Source organism: Vicugna pacos, chromosome X, assembly GCF_048564905.1.
Source record: "Vicugna pacos chromosome X, VicPac4, whole genome shotgun sequence".
In the NCBI taxonomy this organism is placed as follows: domain Eukaryota; kingdom Metazoa; phylum Chordata; class Mammalia; order Artiodactyla; family Camelidae; genus Vicugna; species Vicugna pacos.
Window position 1 is genome coordinate 104411306 of NC_133023.1, and position 23049 is coordinate 104434354.

A 23049-nucleotide genomic window follows, 5' to 3' on the forward strand; every position below is an offset into this window, starting at 1 on the left:
GCCTCCCCTTGGAACCCCCGAAGCCCCGCCCCTCATCCCAGGACCCCAGTCCCTCTGAGGCCCGGATGGCAGGAAATGCCGCCGGTGGTCACCCTGCCCTTTGGCCTCCAAGGTCCAACACTGTCCCGGGGTGCAGGATCCCTGCGTTCTCCCTCGGGGTCCTCACCTTGACTCAGGCGGCATGTGGTCTTCCCTCTGGCCACCCGAGGCCCCGCCCCTCATCCCAGGACCCCAGTCCCTCCGAGACCCGGATGTCAGGAAGTCAGGGCCCCATGAGTGCTCATCCCACCCAGGCCCTCCCAGGGCTGACAGCAGGGGCGGGATCTGTGGGGCCACTTCTGTCCTCCGTGAGGGTCCTCAGCTTCAGCCCTGGCGGGTCCTGGGACGCCCCCTTGTTGACCCGAGCCCACACCCTCACACCAAGGCTCTTACTGCCCTGAGACCCCCCAGGGGAGTCTGTGGACTCACATGAGGCCACCAGGCCCAGGGCTTCCCAGGACTGTGGACGCCAGGGGCTCAGATGGATTCCACGGGAGTACCTCAGCCCTCCCTCTGCTCCTCACCTGGGCTCCTGGCTGGGCCTGGGCCTCTCCCTCTGCCCACCTGAGCTTGGTCCCCTTGGACTCAGACCCTCCAGATTCAGGACCCCCGAGAGGGAACCGGAGGTGGAGGGGGGAGGGTCGCTGATCCCCGCAGCCCTACCAAGGGCCTCCCAGGGCTGACAGCAGAACCGACCTGGATGCCTGCAAACCGATTCCGCGCACAAAGTTTTACCTGGACCCCTGGCAGCGCAGGGCTCCTTCCCTGTGCAGAGCTGAAGCCGGCCTCCCTCGCCCAGGACTTCACCTCGCTCAGCTGCCAGAGGGGGCGCATCAGTGCGACATCCGGATGTTGTGCCTGGGGGTCCCCCCAGGGCTGTCGGAAGGGGCCGGAGTTCAACTCCCTGGGGTCCTCAGTCTTCTGTGTAATCACTTTGACTCCTGGCAGGACCTCGGTGCCGCCCTCTGCCCTCCTGAGACTGCGTCTCTCAGACCTAGCCTCTGACTCCCCGAGTTCACTGAGGAGGTGGGGGCCGGGGACTGTTTAGCCTGACAGCCCCATCCGGGGCCCCCCAGGATTCCCACGTGGGGCCGATTTGCATTCTTAGGGACCCTCTGTTGCGGGGTGGTTGGACCCCTCTGTCCTCATCCAGGAGGGTCCTCACCCATCCTCGCACACAAAGGCTGCAGTCCCCACAAAGATGCTGGAGGGGACCTGCCTCCTGGTGACCGTGAAGGGGCAGAGAGCAACACACCTTCCCTCGCGGGCTCCCCGACAACTAGCCTGACTTCGTAGACGGTCTATTCGAAAGACTTACCTTTCCATGAAGAGGCTGAGCACTGGCAGGGGAGTTGCGGATCCCTTGGGTTGATGACTGGATAATAGTACGTGTTCCAGAGCCGTGATTTTCACTTGTTAATTCTCATCCATAGTAAGAACTACATTTTTCATCTGCAGCTACTGTGCGTGTATCTATATCATGTCTAGACTGTATGTGCTTATGTACACGTACATCCACACACCACACACATGGACCAAACATGCCACGTGTGCCCCATGTGGAAACCTGGGCAGTTCCCAGACACAGGTGCCTGCCCTGGGCCCTGAGGCGCGGATCCCCGTCCCCTTGCGGGAGCCCTGAGAGCCCACCGGACCCGAGGGCACCATGCTTTGAACTACAGGCCTGCCGCCTGCCTGACACCCCATCTGCCCAGGGCAGTGAGCCTGCAGGAGAACGTGGGCCCCCCAGTCGGCTGGGAGAGAAGCCGAGCAGAGTGGGCAGGAGGAAGTGGGAGCAGGGCCCCAGCCTGAACACAAGAGCAGACTTCAGAGGGCCGAGCCTTTACCCCCACGTCCAGGAGCCTTCTCCATCCTCACACCCTCTGTCCTAGACCCAGACCCGCCTCCTGGGGCCCCGTCTCCATTTCAGGATGGATGGTGATCCCGCGGGGCTGGGACAGGCCACGTGGGCAGAATCCGGTGTCAGGCTCTCCTGAGCACCGATGCCTGGCTTCCCTGTGTTCTCAGCTACGTGGCATGAGGCACCAGCTGGTAGGACAGCGTGCAGGACAGCTGGGGCCCCCGTGAGTGTTGGCGAGTCGGCTCAGACCAGTGGGGCACAGGGCTTTCGACACACACAAAGCTCAGACTGAATGTGTGTCCTGCGGCCGCTAAGCCGAGCCAGTCGTGGAAACCGTCTGTGCCTCGATTTCTGCCCGTCAAACGGGCATAGTGATCGTACCCGTTGAAAGCACTGGTGCGCGTTTACACACGGTGTGACCTGTCCCTACAATGTCTGGGCCAAGGACGTGGACAGTAGATGCAGCTGTTGTCACTGTGCGTGTACGATGTGCCTTCCCCACAGTGTGAGGCTTCTGAACCAGTGTGTATCTCCCGGTCCACTGACTCAGGTGGGTTTCCTCTTCTCACCGCCGCTCTGTTATTGAGAATGGGACCCCTCGCGTGCCAGAAGTGCTTAGACATGACATAGCTTGTTCTAGACCCAGCATGGGTGACGCTCAGGGGCCCTGGACCAGCACAGGGGAATGGACTGTGCTGAGGGGCTTGGCCCTGGGGAGGAGGCATTAAGACCCCTGAAGCCCACCTTTCCTTCTCCAGTCCCCACACACCGTTGCTCTGCTGGGGTAGGCTCTCCCAGTAGACACGCTGATTGCCAAAGGCCATGGAGTGACATTGGTCTCCCCCCGCCCCCGCCGCCAAACCGCATGTCTTTTGGGCTCCGAGGAGCTCCATTTCCAGCACGTGGTAGTAAAATGGGACTTGGCTTCCCGCAGATTACGCCTGTAGCTCCTAAGCTTTGGAGGCCACGAGCACGGTTTTGGAGATGTGGGGGACCTAGGCTGAGCCATGGGAGGAGGGCAAACGCTTGCTCCAGGGGCCTGGGGTGGGTTCGACTCCCGCGTTCATTTCCTGAGTGCGCCCTGAGCCCCTGCCTCCATATGTCTTCATCCCGCTGTGTCTCCGGGCCTGTGTCCTGCCTTCTACCGCAGTGCTGAACAGAAGTAAGTGTGCACTTCGCCTCCCTTGTGCCCCTTACGCTCACATGGCAGGAAGGCAGACTTGGGGACCTGGGACAGTTCGTCAGGAGGAAGGAGGCGGAGGTCAGGGGTTGACACACGTCTATGCCTCCACCAGCGGGAACCATACCTCGTGGCGGCGGCGGCGGTGGCGAGCGCTCAGCGCCCTGTGACTCTCGCAGGCACTGGGAAGACGCGGGGCGGGTCTCCTGGGTGCTGTCTCCCCCAGAGCCCTGGAGAGACTACTTCCTGGCCCTTCCTGTGCAGAGGGGCATGGGCTGGTCTCGGGGTGCAAGGACATTGGGAGGGGCCCAGTTCTGAGTCCCCTTTGTCTGAGTCTCCCCGCCAGGAGGGAGAGACCCGGGAGGTGGCAAGTGGGGGCTGGCGCCGTCCGCAGGGGCTCCTTGAGAGGCCAGGGCCGAGCCTCCCCCAGTCCTAGCCCAACCCTTGCGGTGGCCCCGCCGCCCCCAGCTCCCCTCCCTGCACCCGAGTGCCAGCACGGATGTGGACCTGCTGGAGACATGGGTGCTGCCTGAGCGCCCATGGGACGTCCCCAGGCCTGCTGGGTGGGGGAACGATAGGGGCTCATCCCTTAAGGCTTTGCACAGGCTCCAGGGGATACCTTGGCCCTGACCTCTGGGAGATCTGTCCCTGGTGATGTGGGGCCCCCTCCCTGCCCGGGTCTGAGGTTCTGTCCGGCCCGCCCATCTCTGGACCCTGTCGCCCAGCCAGTGGTCTAGCTTGCTGTGTCGGGGTGGGGACAACACTAGGGCCGTGGCCGCCAGCCCACCTCACCTCGCAGAGCTTGGCTCCTGTCAGGGCCGGCTGTCAGGAAGGGTCGCCCTGGGCCCGCAGGACTTCCTCCCCCAGAGCGCTCGCTCCCCGAGGCCCTACCAGCTCAGTCAGCAGGGGCTCAGCCCGGACCGGCCCAAACGCCCGACACCGTCCTACCGCAAACTCGCTCTTTAAGTTCTGCTGAGAATCTAAGAATTTAGGGTTTCAAGAATTTAAGAAATTCAGCAAAGAACAAAGAAACAAATGTCTCCTTGCCGCCTGCAGTTTTGTGTTTCATGACTCCTGATGGGCCTTGCAAACGTCTTGATACTGCCATCCTGCATTTAAGAGCCCAGATACCTGCCTGAAATAAAGTTCCCAACAGGGACGTGGATTCCGTCACCACGGTTACCTGAACTTACCACGTGGTCACCAGAACCGTCCTCACGTTGATCCCAACATTTCCATCCTACTTCATGTTGGGGGAGGGGTGAGGAGCTCTTTCCTCCCCGTCCTGCCTTGAAAGTTAAGGCCTCGGGAAAGGTACCTAGTGGACGAGGCTGAGGAAGCAGGCGGAGAGCTGAGGGCGTGGGGCCCTTGCACAGCGGCTCTGCAGGCTTTGTCCTTGGTTGCATGGAGGGGCTGGGGGGCTGTCCTGGGCACTGCAGGCTGTTAAGCCTGGTCCCTGGTTTCTGCCCACCCGTGTCAGTAGACCCCCAGTCCCCAGTTGGGACACAAAAATATCTCCAGACTTTGCCACGTGTCCCCAGGAGGGGCATCGCCCTGGTGTGAGGGGTCGCCCTGAGTGAGAACCAGTCTTCTTGGGGACTCATGCGGGGGTCCGTAAGGCTTTCCTGGGGAACAGGATTCCTGCTCTGGGTGCTTCTCTAAGAAAGCTCTCTCCTGACTCGCTGCTTTCTCCTCTGTCATATAACTACTGTCAGCCCGTACCCATCCTGGGGGTCATGACCCAGAGTACCTGGCTGGTCTCTATGGCATCGTGTGTCCCTGTCTCTCGTGGCGACGATGCCAGTGACGGTGAAGGCAGCCATCCCGAGCCCTACAGGGCCCCCAGGCAGGGAGGGGCGCACGTCCCCACGGCAGACAAGACAGGACAGGCGATGACAGTGCCTCTTTCCTGGGCCTGGTCTTTCGGCGGGTGAACGGTCCCACCCCTCCACCCTTCCTCCACCCCGCCCGTCTGGTCATGGGCACCTTCTCAGGGTGACTCCCGTCCCAGCCTGCTCAGGGCATCATGCTTCAAAGGGTCAGAGAACGGGAACCTAGGGAGATGGGGGGCCCACTGAGGACCCAAGCTGGCCCCTGGGCTGAAGGAGGCTTGGGCAAAGCTTGTGGGAAGTCAGTCTGCCATCCACCGCCAAACTCCCGTGGTTCTGCCCCTCTAGGGAACCAGTGTCACCCTTATATCGTCTGGGGCACTTGGGATGCAGCCCTGTGTGTGCCACCTTTTCTGCTTGAATCCATTGTCACTCTCCTAAACACTGTCACCTGGGAAGCCCTGGAAGCAGAAGGAACATCCAGGGAGGGCTCTGGACCCACCTGGCCTCTCCTCGGGTGGCCCTAGCACGAGGGGTCCTCGAGACGCTGTTGTGCTGTCCCGGGCCAGCCCCAGAGGGCCTTTCACACTCACTTCCCTCCTGGCTGGGCTTGGGACGCTGCCTCCGCCCCAGCCCAGGAGGACGCGAGGTCAGTCCGCAGATACCGGGCTCCAAATCCAGAAAGGGCTAAGTGGTAGGAGTGGAGTACGGAACTGGTTCCTTGCGGCCGTCAGGCGGCCTAGACTGTGCAAGTAAGACCGTGCCCTTTTTGAGAGGCAGACAACTTGATACTACGTTCCACACATCTGCCCCTTCTCTCTAGATTGACGCGTGAGCACGTTCCACCTGGGTTGAGGTTTATGGGAAAGCGGTTTTTAAACAGCAGCATCTCCGTGTGATTCACGAAAGGAGGCGCCGGAAGTCCGAGACGCAGAGGGAAGAAACGTGCTACTTCAAAGTTAAGGCGCTGCCAAATCAAGGCCCCCTAGAAAAGGGACGTGAGTCCATCTGGGAGGTGGGTTTGCACATGAGCAGGCTGGGACGGGAGTCACCGCAGAGCGGCAGGACTGGGGTCCCCCGTGCTCCTGTCCTCCCCTGTCACGCTGAACATAAGGGGGAGCCGAGCCTTTTGGTTCTGCTGGATTGGTGTTTGCCGTCTCCTCCCCGGATCTCGGCACTCTTACCTCTGCCGCAAGCCCGCCGAGGGCCATTTCCTATGCTCGTTAGGACAAACACTCCTTTTAAAGAGGCCCGTCCACAGGAACACGCACTGTAAGCTGGACACCCCAGGGACCAGAGGGTGTTGAAACATGACACCTTGGAAGTGTTTAGCTCAAAAAGGAAAGGAAAAGAGAAACGAGAGAATGTCACCAGATCCAGGACCTGCAGGAAGAGCCAAATCTCAGTGTTGCTGTCCAGACCCCAGCCAGCACCTTCAGGGCCGCCACCTCCACACCTGCGTGTCTGAGGACAGAAAGGGCACGTTTTAGGCCTCTGACAAGGGGAGGCCTGGCCTTTTCTCACCTGTCGAGTGGACAGCCTGCTAGAGCCAGGTGGCGGCACGACGGGAAGACGTGTCTGGAGGACTGAGAAAACTGTCCCTGTGATCGTGGGGCTGCCCTGGCCAGGTCGTTGTACCTGTCGAGCCCTTTAAGGGTCTGTTTTAATGAGCGGAGGCAGAACGTCTGAGGGGCTTCACCGCGTGTCTCCCAGGTGCCCGCGCTGGGTCGCGGCTGGGTGTTACCTGCGATGATACCGACAAGCAAAGGTATGTGAGGGCAACTCCTGGGCTCAGACAGACCCAGGACAGAGGCGATGAGCACTTTTGCTCAGGACAGAATCGCTCATGTTCTGATTCTCTTTACTGCCCTGCACGTGTTCTGAGCAGGCGTCCGCCTCTGTCTGTCTAGTCGGTACCGTCCTGGTTGTCTGGGGGCCCGCCCGGAGGCGGCAGGGACTCCGGGAAACAGCGGCAGCCAGGGCGGCAGTGGAAAAGGGGCTCGGGGGATGAGGGGTCACGGTCAGGGCGGCGGCAGGGCCGGGAGTCAGGACGGGCGTCCAGGGGGCGCACAGAGGCATCACGGCAGCCACCGGAAGGTGCACGGGGGGCACGCAGAGGAACTGGGGGTGCCCGGCGGCCAGGCCCAGCACCGGCCTGTAAGAAGTCTTCTGGGTGGGGGGCCAGGTGAAGCAGCCCCAGGGGAGCTCGGCTGGCAGGGCCACCTCTGCCAGGACAGGCACGAGCGTAACGGGAGCCTGTGTGCCCTCGGGCTGCCCGGTGGCCGTCGGGTCTAGTGCGGCTTCGGGATACCTTCTTGGTTGGATGGGCCGCCGTTCCCTCAGGGGCCGGAGGGGGCGAGTCCCTCGCGGCTGGGCCGGTGGCACTGTCGAGCTCTCGGGTGCTCAGGGTCTCCTGGTTGTCCTCAGGACCGGGTGGCAGGTCGTCCTGCGGCTCGGCCGTGGTGGGGTCGGGTGGAAAGCCCGGGGCTGCTGGCCTGCCGTCCATCTGCCGGGATGCAGGTTTCACGCCCACTCTCCTCTTCATCCTCAGGGGGAGATGTGGGCAGTCTCTCTTAAACAAGGGGCTGCAGTAGAACTGTAACTGAGGTTCACAGTTTAGAGAGAAATACAAACTCTGCGTCACCCGGGAGTTGATCACAACCGGTAGAGACCGCCTGGCTCGGCCCCTGTGCGCCCTCCCCCCGCCATCCCCAGGCCCCTGGGGAGAAGGCAGGTCCCAGTCCCAAGAGGACGCTCTGCACCAGCTTTTCCATCCTCCAGACTGGCCACTTACCATCGCTTTCGCCCTTGGAAAAGGACTAAAATGGCCAATTAGGACATGTACAAGGCCGAGGAAAGGGGACTTGGGGTCTGCAGACGGGAGCCAAGAAGGTTCGGTGGCTTTATAAGGGAGTGTCTGTCAGGTGGCGACAGACTCGGCCCCCGGCTGGGCGTCACTGCCTCTTGGCCGCCAGGGGCCCGCTGACCTGGGGAAGCACGTGGCTCGTGCCACCTGACTTTCCACAGGCGTGGAAAAGTGCTCTGGGGCCAGCACTCCCCATGACAAGACCGGGGACACTTCTGCTTCCAGGGCAAGGACCTGTCCCCCCGCTGAAGTGCTGGCCCGGAGCCGAGGGAGTCACACATGCACACAAACCCCGCCAGGGCCACGCGTCCCCGAGCAGGAGGGTATGAAGGAACAGCGATTCCACAGTGTCATCCTTTCCCAGCGTGACTGACATGCACGTGCGGGGCAGCCCTGTAGGTTTCGGGTGTTCGGGACAGCGACTTGACTTCCGTGTGTGGTGAAGTCTACTTCCCATCCCTCACCTCAGACAGACGCAGGGAACGTTAAAAGGAAAGGAAAAGAGGTGACTTCCTTGTGATGGGAACTCTCAGGACCTCCTCCAAGGATCGTCTCCTGGTTACGACCCCCCCCACTCACCTGGCACAGCCCGGGGCAGCCCTGGAGGGACATCCCCCCCACCCCACCCCACCCCCGCAGAGCCCAGGGGCTCAGCCCCTCGAGAGGGTTGCCTCCCAGCCCGCCCCTTACTTTGCTGAGGACGCAGCCGGGTCTCTCCTCCGACAAGACGTTGCTCAGGCAGACGGCCGTGTGCCTGTCCTGACGCATTCTGCCGAACCCACAGCGGTCAAGGTGGCGGACGGAACTCTTCATGCAGTCTGTCTGGAACACTTTCCCTGGGCCTTCCCGCTCCAGAATCTCCTGTTGAAACAGCTTCTCGTTGATGCCGACGCAAGTGCCCGCTTCGTCCCACCAGACTGGGGAAACTGACTGCTGTGGACGGTTTTCCAGAGCTTCTTGAGGAAGGGGAGGCAGCCGAGGTGGCCCTCTTCCCCAGGCGGGCCATGACAGGAGGTGCGCGGCCTCTTGATCAAAGGCTCTTCCCTCGAAGCCGGGCGAGCGGTTCCTTCCAGCAGCAGCCCGAAGTCGGGGTGCCCGGCTGGCACGGGCTGGGTCGGGACGACGTCGGGGCCTGCCGGGGGAGGGCCGTCCTCTGAGCTGGTGGCCGGAGCCCCTGTTTCTGGAGGAAGCGGCACCATCCCGAAGCCGGGTGCCCGGTCCTCCTCGTCTGTAGCCGTGTGGAGAGGTGGCGCGGCCTCGCCTCCTGTGAACGTCAGGCTGCAGCCCGGCCAGCAGCGCCCTGCCCTCAGTGCCGCTGGGCACATCACAAAGGGGGTCCGGCTGCTAGGGGGTGACATCACAGCACCGCCGGCAAGTGACCTAATAAAGGGCAAGCCCCCTAAGCGTGTCAGCATCTTGCTCCGCCCACGGTCATCACAGCAGGCCGGATGACACGTTCACGGGTGGGGAGTGACAGGCCAAGCGCCGGGTGCAAATCGGGCACGGCCTCCTTGTCCTGGAGTCTCGGCCCAGGCACACGTGCCTGGGCGGACGTGTGACCGAGGAGGTCAGAGCTCCCCCTCCGAGCGCACTGGCCTCGAGGGCCTGAGCGACACCGATGCTTTCATGTGCCAGGCAAAGTCTGGGACGGGGCTCCTCGGTCAAGGGCGCAGCCACAGTGTCCTTTCAGCACCGTCACGGGCCAGGGCAGCCAGTCCTCCTGGGAGACCGTGCTGCACGCCCTGGGTCGGTCCGCAGAAGTCACTGCTCAGGAGATGGCTTAGCTCCCGGGGACTGGGGAGGACAGGCCGCCGCCACTCTTCGGCCCACACGTGTCCACCCCCAGGCCCACCCGCTCTGCATGCCGTGTCTCCCCAGGCGCGCCGGGCCCGGCTGGTCGTCCTCGGCCTCACACGCAGTGTGGCTCACTGTCCTCTGACCGACGTCCGCGGCGACCCCGTCCCTGTTTGTGCCCAGGCTGTGAGCGCTGCCGTCCCGCTCTGGGGCCTGGTGCTGGGGAATCGGGAAGAGGCGGCCTCCGGGACGCTGTCCCCATGTGCGGGGCCCCCTGCACCCACACCCGCCACTCCATTCTGGGCTTGGGGCTCAAGGATCTTCCAGACATTTCCTTGAAGCAGAAATGTCTCCAAACTTGCAGTATGGCCAGCCCAGGGCCCAGGTGCCCAATCCACTGGGTGAGGGTGAGGGCTCGGGCTCGGCCAGGAGATGGCGGCGCTGCTCCCTGAGCTCCACCTCCTCACGCAGATAATGTAGGAGGACCTGCATGAGGGGGTCCTGAGGACCCAGAGGGATGTAGGGCAGGTGGCAAGGTACCCGACACTTAACTCATAGCTACTGCGCTTATGGAGACAGGTGTTGCGTCTCACGGCGAGTCTGAAATCTAAGGGGCTTTCCCTCGGTGGCCCTCGGGCGCCTGCAGGAAATCATCACCAGCAGTAGGTGGGCCTCCTTGTCGACTGCTGCAAACCAAGGGCTGAAATGCCCCCCGAGTTAAGTGTGTCTGGAGGCAACTAGGGCGAGCTAGACAGACACCGAACCCTGAGGGGGAAGATCTAGCTCAGGGGTAGAGTGGGTGTTTATCATGCCCGACCTCCTGGGTTCAGTTGCGGTACCTCTGTTAATTAATTGATCGACTGACTGGGTGATTAACCTAATTACTTCACCCTCCCTCCCCCAAAAAGAAATCACTTACTTTTACGTAGACATGAGCAGCAGTCAGCGCCGACATGACCAGGCAATGCCCCAGGACCCCTGAGCAGCAGAGACTGGTTTCTAACTGTCTGGGAACCCAACATCACTGTTGGGCATCTCCTAAGCTGTAAGGATTGCATAGGGCGCCCCCAGCCCACAGAATCGCCCTGGCTCCTCCTCTTTCCTCGTCATGCCTCATGCCAGGCTGCACCAGAAGGCTCCTGGGAGATGCTCACCCACCCCCATGCCTGTTTCCAGTGGCAGCCAGAGTTCCTTTTTGTGCTGGCTGAGACAAATTCCAGTGTCCTGGACCAAATCTAAAGCAAGACCTGCAGAGTGCACGTGGAAAATGAGGAAGCAGTTTATTGAGCAGCTAAAGGGAGCGAAAAGAGTGGGTTGAGTACATTTGTTACACACCAAGCAGGAAAGGCTACACCATTCCCAATGTCCCCTCCAGCCAGAACGGGCGTGCCACGGCGGGCCCCAGCCGTGCTCGCGGTGTAGAGCCGCGGAGCCCAGTGTAGACAAGGTAGCAGCCGCCCACTTCCACCCTCCACTCTGCTCCTGGATGACAGTGTCAGTGCCCCCTTTACCCTCTTTACAAAACGGCCTACTTGTTCCCCGGCAGAAAGCCCTGATTCTCCAGGCTCTGCCTTCTTCCCCTCTGGCTCACGGGTGTACCACCAGCTCTTGGAGCGATGGTACCTCTAGTTGAAAGTATGGAAGCATCCTTGCTAGGGGCAGACATAAGCCCCAGATCCCACTGTACACCCTCGGCTAGCTGCTCCCAGTCTCGGCCACTTTCTGCAGCGTGCCAGCTTCCAGCCGTGCTTTAGTTTTCTGCAGCGAATATTCGCAGAATGTTAGAAAAGCACAAATCATTTCTTGCTTATTGTGGCGGTTCCAGCAGTCACTGCTACTATGTATGTGGAGAAACTGAAGGGGAGATGGCAATGTCCCATTAAGGGGTGGCACCCCAATGGGCGGAACAGGGGTGTCACTGGCTTCTACTTCTGCAACAGAACGTGTATGTCTCCAGTACAAGCTTGTAAAAAAATACTTTAACAGAATATACTGTACAGAACTAGGATTTACCACGGTATATTACAATGCTAAAATATTTGTATAAATACTATACAGGCACGGAGTCACTCCATTAGAAAGGGCTCACCAATGGGATCATTAAAAACTGCTGTCGGCACGCCCAGTGAGAGACTACTTCCATGGCAGGAACACGGAGGGAAGGGGGGCGCGGGCACGCACGCGCTGTGGGAGGCGGGTTTACCGTTCCCACCGACTGCGCCACAACAGAAGCATCTGAGCCACGTGGCGAGGCCGGCCTGTCTTAAAAATACATTTTGGAATAACACTTTTGATGGGAATTGTCACACTTTGCAAACTAGCCATGTAGACCTTCCTTCTCCCGAGCCATCTCCTCAGGTACCTGCCCAGGGAAATCGCTTTCTCCCCGGCACACACACTCCCTCCACCACATCCGCATCCCGGACACCCGCCCCACACCGCCCTGCGTGTTCCAGTCACCTGCGCCCTGTGCATCCCGCCGCGCTGAGTCACTGGTAGGCATTGAGTGCAAACAAGGCATGAGATGGAAGTACCCGGAGACCCAGCTCCAGCTCCAGTTCTGGGTGGGGTGAACAGAGAGGCAGAGGCAGGTAGAAGACAGCGCAGGTCCAGGTCCACTTCCGTCTGTCCCAGGAAGTGGTATCTAATCTGGCATCTCAATATTTAATTTGGGAGGTGGGAGGACATACTTCCCAGGGCTCTGGGTGATAACCACTCTGGTCTTCTTTCGAAACATAGGTGCAATCTTAGGAGGTTCTGGAACTGGCGTCTCTTCAGTTTCCTCGTTATCTTCATGATGGAGGTCATAGGAAATGTTTCCGTATTCTCTCAAAAATGGGAAGATTTCAAGCAGAAACTGACAGAAATCCTTACGAATACCAAACCACCCTGAAAAAGAAGAAATGTACTTTCTCAAACAATAGCATCCACTGAATTTCGGGCTATTGTTCTTTCCTGAATGAGGAGTTTTACTTGTAGAATGCAATGCTTTATCCTGATGTCTTAGGAATGGAGACTGGCCCAGACCACCTGAATCAGAAACCATGGGTGGGGTGGGCAATCACTTGTACAGGTCCTCCTGGGGATTCTGATGGGTCATCCAGTTTGGGAACTACCGTTCTGGGGAGTCTCAAATACCGGTGGCGCCTAGACCGTGCTGACATCCTCCAATCTTCCTCCCAGGAGAAACTCATGTATAACAAAGAATGGCATCCAAGAAAAGGATTTTCTCTCACCCTCTGGAATCCAGGAAGATAGCAGGCAGGTGTTGGTCCAAGCCAGGAGGTGGCCTGAGCTCAGGAGGCCACCTCAAAGCTACTTCTCTAAGGCCCACTCTTCCTGTCTGTGCAGCACTAAGCCATCAGCTCAGTGGTGGCTCTCCTGGGGCACCCCCCTGTTGCATTAGTTTCTTGAAGGGTGTGATCTGGGGCTACATGCAAAGGAGCTAAAAGTCTAGTGAGGAAGGGACCCTCATCAGAGCACTTCAAAACTGGCTGTCGCAGCATGCAGGCAGTGAGGAAGAGCGAGCGAGCCAGGCGCCACTGACAGACTCGGTGACGTCTGGAATGACACCGGGGAGAGCGAGGAGGAAACAGACCCCAGGAGGACTCCTGGGGTTTGGTCGGTGGGGTGTAGTTTCCTCTAATCCTCAGGGGGCCCTGGGAAGAAGGTATCTTGATTGCCATGGTGCAGCAGAGGGGATGGAGCTCAGCAAGGCTGCCTGCCACCATCTATCCTGCCTCAAGTCGCAGAGCACACTGCTGGGGAGGCCACGGTGCAGCACAGCGACAGCAAGGCTGACAGAATGCCCTTCCCCTGGAAGATTCCAGACCCTCCTCAGCCCTCACTTTTCCATGCAGACTCCTCAACTGGGGCCCTTAGGCTCTCTTTTCATAGAGTGGGGCCACCTATACACACATACACACACACACAGGCACACAGCCACACATGCGCACACGCGCGTACACGCACACACACACACACAATGTTCGAGGACTTCTGGAATGCTGAGTACATACAGTGGTTTCCGCCTTTCTGTCCAAATGTGGTCGCCATCAGAGTGATCAAGGAAAGCCAAAGGGGGACAAATATCGGGATACAGGAGAATGCATTGTGGCCATCCAGTTTGTGGACCAGCAGGATCTAAAGAAAGAGAAACAGTCAAGGTTCTGTTGATGGAACATCTGAAAGTAGACACTGTCTGCAGCCAGACTGCCCCTCCCTCATCAGCTCTCCTAAGGGGGAAGCCAGTGCCACAGGAGACTGCAGAAAGCCCAGCCTTGGGGAGAGGACGGCATGAGCTTCCTTCTCTCTCCTCAGGACTAATCAAAACCCATCCACCGAGAACATTTCCAACAGCAGAACTGTAATGGGAAACTCTTCTTGGTGATTTTTCTGAGGAGTCAACAGTGGCCGCGCCAGAATTCTCCACAGGACTTGAATACAAAAAGCCAACATCCATCTCTGTCTCTCTCTCTCTCCCCCAACCCAGACAAATCCATACATTCAGATGCATCATGGCTAGAAAGGAATGCTTCTCACCGCCAGCCCCTAGGCCCCCGAAGAAAGGCCACTCTGACGGCCTTCTGGGCCAGTGGGCCGCCCTTACAGCTACGCACGGTGCTGTCGCAGGGCGGCGGGGGCTGCAGGGCCTGAAAAGTTCTGCCGAAAGCTTACCTCAAAAGTAAGAAGCGGCACGACGATAGTCATCCAGCTCAGCGCCATCGTTATGTGTGTCCTTCGCTGCTCTGCGATCACGTCCATGGAGCGCAGAAACAGGACAGACCACACGATGTAATAGAGGACCACCAGGCACAGAAAGGACATGAGAATCCACAGGGGGACACACACAACCTGAGGGAAGGAGAGAAAGGGCTTTAGAGTTTTTGCCCAGCAGCATCTGGGGAGGCAGAGCCATCTCCTCACTCCTCACTCCTCTGCAGTGAAGATGGTGCCAGGCACGAGTGAGGCCACGCGGGTAAGAGGACACGCTGTTCACTGTGGGACCTGCCGCCCGCCTGGGAAGCGCTTGTCCTGGTTTGCTCTCGGGCTGAAGGGCCTTGCAGCTGCTCTTCCAAAGGTCTGAGCTCACTCAGCCTGTAGCAGGCTCTACCAGCCTCCCCTCCCGTCGCTACCCTGTGCACACACGCCCCAGATCACCTGGACGTACGCTCCTCACTGATATTGCACCCTGCCAGGGGTATTTGGCCAAGGACTGGGGGACGTGCTCCCTAGAAACTCAAGCTGCCTGGGGGGCCCGGGCCCTTGGCTAATGTGCATGGATGCCAGGAGGGTTCCATGACTTGGTCCTGGCCGCTTTGCCCGGGCAGGTTCTGTGTCTGTTGCTGTCAGACCAGAAAGACTTTGTTTCACTCCAACACAAGCCCCCTTTCAGGATGAGTCCTGGGGGGCCTCACCAGGCCCCCCCATGTGATCTTTTCTCCTTCCTGCACAGCCTCTGGGATACATCTATTGTCCCTTGGTCTTGGGTTATGAAACAGTAAAACCGTTTTCTCTTGGTGTCCAGTTCTATGACTTTTTATGCATGCACACATAGATCTGCGAAGCCTCAGGCAGGACCCGGGACAGCTCCTTCACCCCGCGAGACTCCCTTGTGTTCTGCATCACTGCGTCACTCTCTCACCTCACCTGTACCCCGTGGCCGCCACTGATCTGTCCTCTATCACTGCAAGACCCTGACGTACATGGACATACAGCATGTCACCTTCTGAGACAGCCTTGTTCCAATTAGTAGCATATCTTTGAGCTTCACCCAGGTTGTTCCACATATCAACAGGTCACTTCTTTTTCTTGCCAAGTGGTGATCCACTAGTGGATGCACCCTGGCCTCTTCATCCAGTCACCCTTGAAAGGAGATCTGGGTGCCTTCCCACTTTTGGCTACCACAAATAAAGTTGCTATAGACATTTGTGCCCAGCTTCTCGTGTGGCTGTATGCTTTCATTTCTCTGCGGGAAACAGCCAGGATTGGCACTGCTAAGTCATATGGTAAAACTCCATGTTTAACTTTGTAAGAAATTGCCAAACCATTTTCCAGAGCCATCTGGCATTTCCACCAGTGATGGGCACGCATCCCAGTCCCTCACGTCCACCCCAGCACTTGGTATTGTGGTTTTCATCTTTGCCATTTTGATGAGTGTGTTGTGGTACCTCATCCTGGTTTTTATTTGCTTTTCCTTAATGGGTAATGATTTCCTTTTCAAGTGCTTGTTCACCGTATGTTTATCTTCTTTGTAAAGAATCTTTTCAAGTCTTTTGTCAATTTTGAAACTAGGCTGTCTAGTTTTTAGTTTCAAGAGTTCTTTAGCTGTGTTAGATACATGTCCTTGGTCAGACATGTGCTTTGTGAACGTTTTCTCCTAGTCTGTGGCCTGTCTTTTCATTAATTTCATTTTAATTTTGAGCTTCTTTTACAGACAATGTTGTTGGTGTCACAAAGCACTCCTGTGATCAAACTCATTTAGCAGCACAGCCATGGTGGGTGGGATGTTAGTGCCCACAACGGCCTCGCGTGGTCCCTCTTGATCATTGAGGGAAACGTGCAGTCAGACTGCTTCATCTGCGGGGACCTGCACAGAACTGGGGCTGGAAAAATGTCTTGTATGCAAAAGTGCACATCAAGCCGGGGCTGGAATGGGCAAACCCTGGCACGACCTCACCTCCCAGAGGCACTGTGACTCTCCTACCTTCTTCTGTGCATTACTAGTTGAAACCACACAGCACCCTGTCATCTGCAGCCGGCTGCGTCTCTATCTGTACGTCTGTGTCTCCATCCACGCTTCCACCTCTCTGTGCACAACCTATCTTAACCCAACACCCACTAACAGAAGCCAGAGGTCACTAGCATGACTCAGACTTCACCCATGGCAGGAGTGGAAACTGGCACAGCTTCTCTGAAAAGCAAGTTGGTGGTGTGGTTTGTATTTCAAAATCCCCAAAATTTCCCACCCTCTGGCCTCGTAATACTGTTTCTGGAGTCTTTCCTAAGAAAACAATGAAAAAAAGGCAAAGATTTTTATGCAAAAAAAAAAATGCTGCAGCATGATTTATAATTGTTTAAAACACTGGTACCAACTTCAATATTCAGAGATGAGGGTAAATGCATTTAAAGAATATTCTGTATCAAACTTTAAAGGTTATGTTTATAAAGACCTTTTACTGACATGGAAAAATGCTTATGATATATTAGAACAAAAAAGCAGGATATCAAATTATATATGCAGTATATCAATTATCTTTATGAAACAATAAACCCCAAACAAGGAAAACAAAACCACTATAACCATGTCATCTCCCAGCGGATTATGGGTCATTATTACTCTATTACCTATGCCTGTCTGTCTTTCCCAAGATTGCTACAATGAACATGGATAGCTTTTACAGTAAAAAAAGAAAAGTTTATTTAAGGATTTAAAAGTTACATACAAGCCAGGGCCAGTGGATGATCTTGTCCAGTCTTAAGGCAATGAATATAAACTGGAGAATGTTGACAGAACACAGGATTTCTAACTAAAAATAAAGAGAACAATCAGTTAAACAAAGTAACAGCTATATTCAATACCACAATTATTTGGTTAACACGCTAAGAGGCAATGCAAATCATAATGCAGTGAACTTTTATTATGTTACACTTGGGACCTCCTGGTTTTCAGCAGCAGAAGAGCTATGCCAAGGGGAAACCTGCCCCAGCCTTCTGCCTCATCCCCTATGCACAGTGGCTCCCGGCCCTTGACACTCGCCCAGGTAATGACCTTGTTTCTAGGCTTGCCATGTGTATAGAGGCAATTTATGGGGGCCTCCCCAAGCTTCATTCCTGCCCCTAGCCACAAACACCTCTGTTCCTAATCATCCCTGTACTGCCTTCTTCTTGTACCTGGGACTCAGCCTTGCATCCCACCCCTTCCTTTCTGGCTCCTCGAGGACCCATCACATCAAGACACCCACTATGGATTCTTTACTGCACCTTTAACCCACCATTCCACTGATCCTGCCCAGAAGCGTAAAAACTCAGGCCCTCCTCAATACCAACACCATCCCTGGCAAAGCACTCCAACAGCCCCCTGACTAGCCTCCCGGCCTCCAGTCCTGAGAGCCCTGTGCTCCCGAATGCCCCCAGACTGTCTTCCTTCTGGCCCCAGTGCTCCCCACTCTTCAACGGCTTACCACTACCCACAGAGTGACAATCACAGGATGCCATCTGACCTGGCTCAGAGCTGCCCCAAACTTCCCAGTTCACAGGGCATTTAGTGACTCAGCAATTCTTTCAGAGGACTTTGGGCCAAAAGAAACACCTCAGCATTCCATTGACTTAAGTAATTAAATCTAAACTTAGTATTTACATCCTCTGTAGCCATCAAAAAAAGTTAAAAATAAACTGAAAGAAAAATATTATGTGTATTTCATTCTTAAATGATGACAAGTAATTCTCGTGGGATGGGCATGCCTGTTGGGCACCGCACCCCTTCTCAAGACACTTCCACCCTCATTCTCTGTTCTCCACATGGACTTTTGCACAGTACTACCTTCTCATCACAGCAGTTGCCAACAAGCTAGAGTCTTCCATGACACCATTGAAGAGAATGTAGCGTGACCTAATAATGAAACTGTAAACCGCTTGGAGCTAGTAGTTCATAGGGTGTCCCCACAGATGTCAGGGATCACTGCTTTCCCCTTAAAAATGTCCAGTATCCCATGGTGCCCTTGTGAGTTCAGCACGGTGCCCTGGGGCAGCTCGGCACATGCCTCGAGGACTGAGGATCTGGCCCTTACTCGGCCCGATCCCTCTGTGCAGCCCCGCTTCTCCCTTACTCCCGCCTTTGCCTCCTTTCCACTTTATGTCCCACACATATTTTTTATTGTGGAAAAATACACATATTGTAAAACTTACCATCTTAACCATCTTCAGGTGCACAGTTGAACAGTATTATGTACATTTATGTTGCCATCATATTACTACAGTGGTGAAACCATCACCACATTCCCATCTCTGGGACTCTCTGCATCTTTCAAAACTGTGCTCTGCTCATATCTGAGCCACTGGTCCCCTCAGCACAACAGACTTTCTTCTGCCTCTATGGCTTATGTGTTATTCCCTCTGCCCGAAAATAGACCATCCCCTTCCCTACCTGCACAGGACACCCTGGCAAGCCCTGACTCCTCCTTCCCGGCTCTGGCTGAGCCTATCCCTAGTCGCTCGCTAGCGAATGTAGGCACTCCTCCTCCTCCTGGGACACAAGAACCAAGAGGGAGCTCCACTCTTGGTGCGCTGTTTCTTCTCTTAGGCAGAATGCCAAAAGTGTGACCATATGAACGCCATCTTCCCCTAACTCTGCCCAGTATGGTCCTAGCCCTTGTATATGCTTTTACTTTCTAAGAAACAAAGCTTTCAATTTTTAGGTTTCTTAAACCTCCTCCTCAGCCCCTATCCAACAGTATTTACATAACTTTCTCAGTGCTTTTCGACCTGGGCAATGCTGCTCGCCTGGGGAGGATCTAGGAAACGTGTGGGGGCACTACTGCACATCATGACGACTTGGGGGAGCACCTCCACTTGTGTTTAGTGGGCGGAGGTCAAGGATAAGTGTCCTGAAATGCATGGGACAGTCCTGTTCAACAAAACATTTCCTGTCCAAAAGGCCAATAGCATACCCCACCCCCTACTGAGAAATACAGACCCAAGTAGGTAATATCAAGAATGTTTGATCTCAGTGGTTTTGTCTGATGTAAGTTTTTGCAAATGATTTTTAAAGCTTGGTTTTACTTCATTTGCTCAGATAATAGAAAAAAATGCAAAGCAACAGAGGCATAAAGTAGAAAGGTAAGAACGACTGGGTGGAAATGGTGCCTTTAACCAATTGAAGGAATACAGATTCGAGTAATGTTAGATGAGGAGTCTGGAGCTGGTGTAGAAACCCAAGTTTAGACATGAGAATTTAGCAAGTGAGAGCACACAAGTCGCAGTGGAGGCAGCAAGTGTGAACAAGGGTGTTCAGAGGCAGCATGCACAGGGAGGACAGAGAACACCCAAGATGAGCGCCTGACAAGACAGCCACTTGTGAGGGGTGGATGGAGGAAGGAGAACCCAGCCAAGGAGCTGAACGAAGGCGGAGGTGGCCAGGCTGGTCAAAGTAGCCAGCGGCCAGAAAAGATGAGGACCGAAGAGGCCCTGCTGGATGAGGCCACAGGGCGTCGGTGCCAGGTCCTGGCGAGCATGTGGTCAGAGTGGCACTGCTGCCGGTGAGCGGAAGGGACAGGCACAGCAGTCAAAGGCCTGAGAGGGGTTTGCCGCTATTGTTTTGTTTTCTCTTTCAAATGAGAGACCAAAGTTACCGGACAGAGTGGGTCAGCTCAGGGGCAAGCACTTATAGGAAGCGGTGGAGGGGACAGGCCTGCCCCGGGAGGGAGAACAGACAAGCAAAGGTCTCAAAGGACTGAGTCCCTGGGGAGCAGGAGGCGGGGAGCGCACTGTGCAGACGTGCACTGGGGCGAGGAGGGTCTAGCTCAGTGCTTTCAACCTTGCTCTCCTTACTGTCCCCCAAGGAGTCTTTTTAGACGTCTTTTTCCCCTAATCACACAACTGCATGAAATTTTACCACCACCAGCAAGCAGCCAGAGGGGGTGGTGCAGAGACTGCTGAAGGCTCAGGCCAGCACAGGGAAGGTGAGAGTGGGCCCTCAGAGGTCCTCTCCCGCCACAGCCTCCCAGCACCAGGGCCCAGCAATCGCTTCCCTGTCCCAGGCGCAACCGCTCTGGATGCTCAGGGTCCTGTTCCCATGGATGTCCACAGGGCCTTGTTCTACCACCCTCCCGCTGCAGACGCCTTCCTCTCATGGCTCACCCTGAGCTGCCACCTGCCAGCTCAGATGCTCCCTTCCAACCACCTGCTGTCTTCTTCCTCTGCCAATGATCCACGCGGCTCAACACAGAGCATCCACAGTGCCCAGTTCTCCTTCACCCTGCTCTGCATAGGGCTTCAGAGTTAGGCTGACTGCAACAGAATCCTGCCCCTGCATGAGCGGCCAGGAACAAACTACTCACCCTCTCTGGGAAGCAGGCATGTGACTGCACCTACTCTGCCAGCTTGTTCTGCATCGTTGATAAGATGCGACTACATGGGAAGTTCCCAGCCCACACGCCTGGCACACAGCAAGTGGTCAATAAATGTTTTCTGCAATTATTGCCATTTCCTGTATTAGTGCTGCTAGGACTGCTTTTTCATTCACATGAGCGTCCCGTGTTTAAGGCAAAAAGGTCTTGGCATAGAGCTTTATAAATACTTTATAAACAATTTCTGAATTAATAAACAGACACACTGGCACATCAGCAGAAGCTAAGCCGAGAGCAGATGCAGTGCTAGGGCATGGGCTCTGAGGTGGTGTGCCGGTTAGTTCTACATGTCAACCAGGCTGGGCTAGAGCACTCAGTGATTTCAGCAGACAGTAATCTAGGTATTGCTGTAAACGTACTGATTTTAAGTAAAGGAGATTTCCCTCGATAATATGTATAGGTCTCATCCAATCAGCAAAAAGGCCTTCAGAGCCCAAACAGGTTTCCTGGAGAGGAAGAAATTCTGCCTCAAGACCACAGCATCAGCTCCTGCTGAGTCTCCAGCCCGCCAGCCTGTCCTCTGGGTTTCAGACTGGCCAGCCCTCACATCATGTGAGCCAGCTCCTTAAACAAACCTCCTTGTAAGTACATCTATCTGTATGTCTGCATCTACATCTGCATCTGTCCTAGTGCTTGTTTCTCAGGAGAAGCTGGACTGATCCAAGCAGACACGGAAAGACGTGAAGCTGGAAGAAGCCTGCTGGCCTGGGTGAAAAACCAGTGTTCTATGTCAAGAAAGAGAAATATGACGACTGCCACCGCCTTTCATTTCCTGACGTACCAGGATCTAGAGTTAGTGTTCAACTTCTTCCTAACAAAGGGCAAGAAGTCTACTATAGTACCTGACCAAAAGATGTGGCTTCTTAAAACATTCTTAAATACGTGAAATCTCACCTCCAGCGACCTGTCATGTCGAAAGCCCCAAACACAAGCTGCAACAGACACCGGGGAAACGAAGAACAGCGGCATGAAGACCAGAAGCCAGAAATGGCTCCCTCTCTCGATCCTGTCGCAGACCAGCACCTCAAACATCAACAGCAGCAAGTGGATGCCCACGGCGATCAACATGGCTTTAAACTCCACACACGTTTCTCCTTCTGCTCTAAAAAGGGACAGAAGAAGAAGAGGAACACCCTCAGTTCAAAATCTCCATAGCAAGTGGGCAGCCCAGGGCGATGCCAACTGATGTGGGCACTATGGACTGTACTTGTAAATTTGACAAAAAGGCGAAGGGAAATCAGGTAGAAAGCTAAATTAACCTTCATCCTTAATAGGCGATCTTTCAAACGTCAAAGAACTACTTCATAACAAGAAATGAACATTAACAACCACACCAGATGTAAAGTTTTAACTGTGTAAAGATATTCTCAGGAGTAACAGCCACAGTTACTATTTCCTCACCATGCACATAAACACTTTTGTTCATAACTTTAAATCCAACTACTTCCAAGATTATTTAAGCTGATTGCTTCTACTGCTAAAAACTGACAAACATCCCTTAAATCTCATGATCCTCATCTCTCAATTAATTAAAAGCCATATAAATCACATTTCATGCAATATTATAAAAATAACCATAGCTTTACAAACAGTGTGGGTTATATTTCAAGAAAATATAGTAACTGGTGTTAGGTGCTATTTTAAAATGCAAATAAAATTATGAAGCCTTTTTGTTTTCCTTTCTGTTCCATTAGGATGAATTAACACCTGCAGATGGTAAAGAAGAGCAGTTAAAACTGTTCTTAAAATCAGTTTAAGCCGTTGAAGGATAATGTATGGATTCAATAGCTTAGCAATTAAAAAATAATAAGGCCACTAATCAGGAAAATACTTAATAATGCGTTTGCAACACTGACAATGTTCCATTTAAAATACAGATGAACATTTATAATGTGTCATGTTGCTAATAAATACACTCAACTTTAGGACACAGAAAATGAGGTCAGTGGTTATTTCTATGGGACCCAACAATGTTCCAATGGATAATGTTGACACTAGAATGACCACATCTGTACATTCAGGACATTCAACACACATACGATTCCTTCTCTTAAAGGAATCTTGAAAGTACCCTTAAATGTAACAATACAGAAATGTTCAAATAGCTTCTAAATATCAACTAGTGGAACTGAAAATCTTTAGCTATTTAACTTTATATTCTTTAAGTAGCAAACATTAGATATCTGAGAACAGCTCATAAAAAAGAAAAGATTTGCAGCCACACAGGTAATCTTAAAAAGAAAATCTAAGAACTTTAAATATCTAAGCCACACATGAATGTCCCATCTGCCAAGGCTCTTTGTGTGGCTATTTTCAAGTTCTTAATATATATGTGGTAACATTTTACACTATCT

General features: G+C 54.9%; 2 protein-coding genes across 4 annotated transcripts in view; both read right to left on the bottom strand.

Annotated features, from left to right (window-relative positions):
* Nucleotides 1-5628: 5628 nt before the first annotated feature.
* Nucleotides 5629-9735, bottom strand: LOC140691878 (uncharacterized). The gene is made up of 3 exons (XM_072956212.1): nt 8466-9735; nt 7221-7511; nt 5629-6373 (listed from the first exon to the last, which is right to left on the bottom strand). Exons 1-3 carry the CDS (start codon nt 8586-8588, stop codon nt 6008-6010), a joined length of 780 nt encoding a protein of 259 aa, XP_072812313.1. The 5' UTR covers nt 8589-9735; the 3' UTR covers nt 5629-6007.
* Nucleotides 9736-10824: 1089 nt separating this feature from the next.
* TMEM185A (transmembrane protein 185A) overlaps nt 10825-23049 on the bottom strand; it is a 32696-nt gene continuing 20471 nt past the window's right edge. For all 3 annotated transcript variants that reach the window (XM_072956035.1, XM_072956036.1, XM_072956033.1), the window contains exons 3-7: nt 21590-21797; nt 17015-17098; nt 14247-14423; nt 13589-13712; nt 10825-12458 (exon numbers count right to left, since the gene is read on the bottom strand). In XM_072956035.1, the coding sequence (XP_072812136.1) occupies nt 12214-12458; nt 13589-13712; nt 14247-14423; nt 17015-17098; nt 21590-21797 (838 nt within the window). In that variant the 3' untranslated portion in view covers nt 10825-12213. The remainder of the gene's footprint in view (nt 12459-13588; nt 13713-14246; nt 14424-17014; nt 17099-21589; nt 21798-23049) is intronic.

What these genes read in the sequence shown, in the direction of transcription:
- LOC140691878 (XM_072956212.1), bottom strand. Translation starts at nt 8,588, where the DNA reads ATGAAGAGTTCCGTCCGCCACCTTGACCGCTGTGGGTTCGGCAGAATG. An exon ending in CCGGCTGCGTCCTCAGCAAA is followed by an intron (nt 7,512 to 8,465) that starts GTAAGGGGCGGG and finishes TGTGAACCTCAG; the next exon opens with TTACAGTTCTACTGCAGCCC. An exon ending in CGGCCCATCCAACCAAGAAG is followed by an intron (nt 6,374 to 7,220) that starts GTATCCCGAAGC and finishes TTCTGTCCTCAG; the next exon opens with ACACGCAGGTGTGGAGGTGG.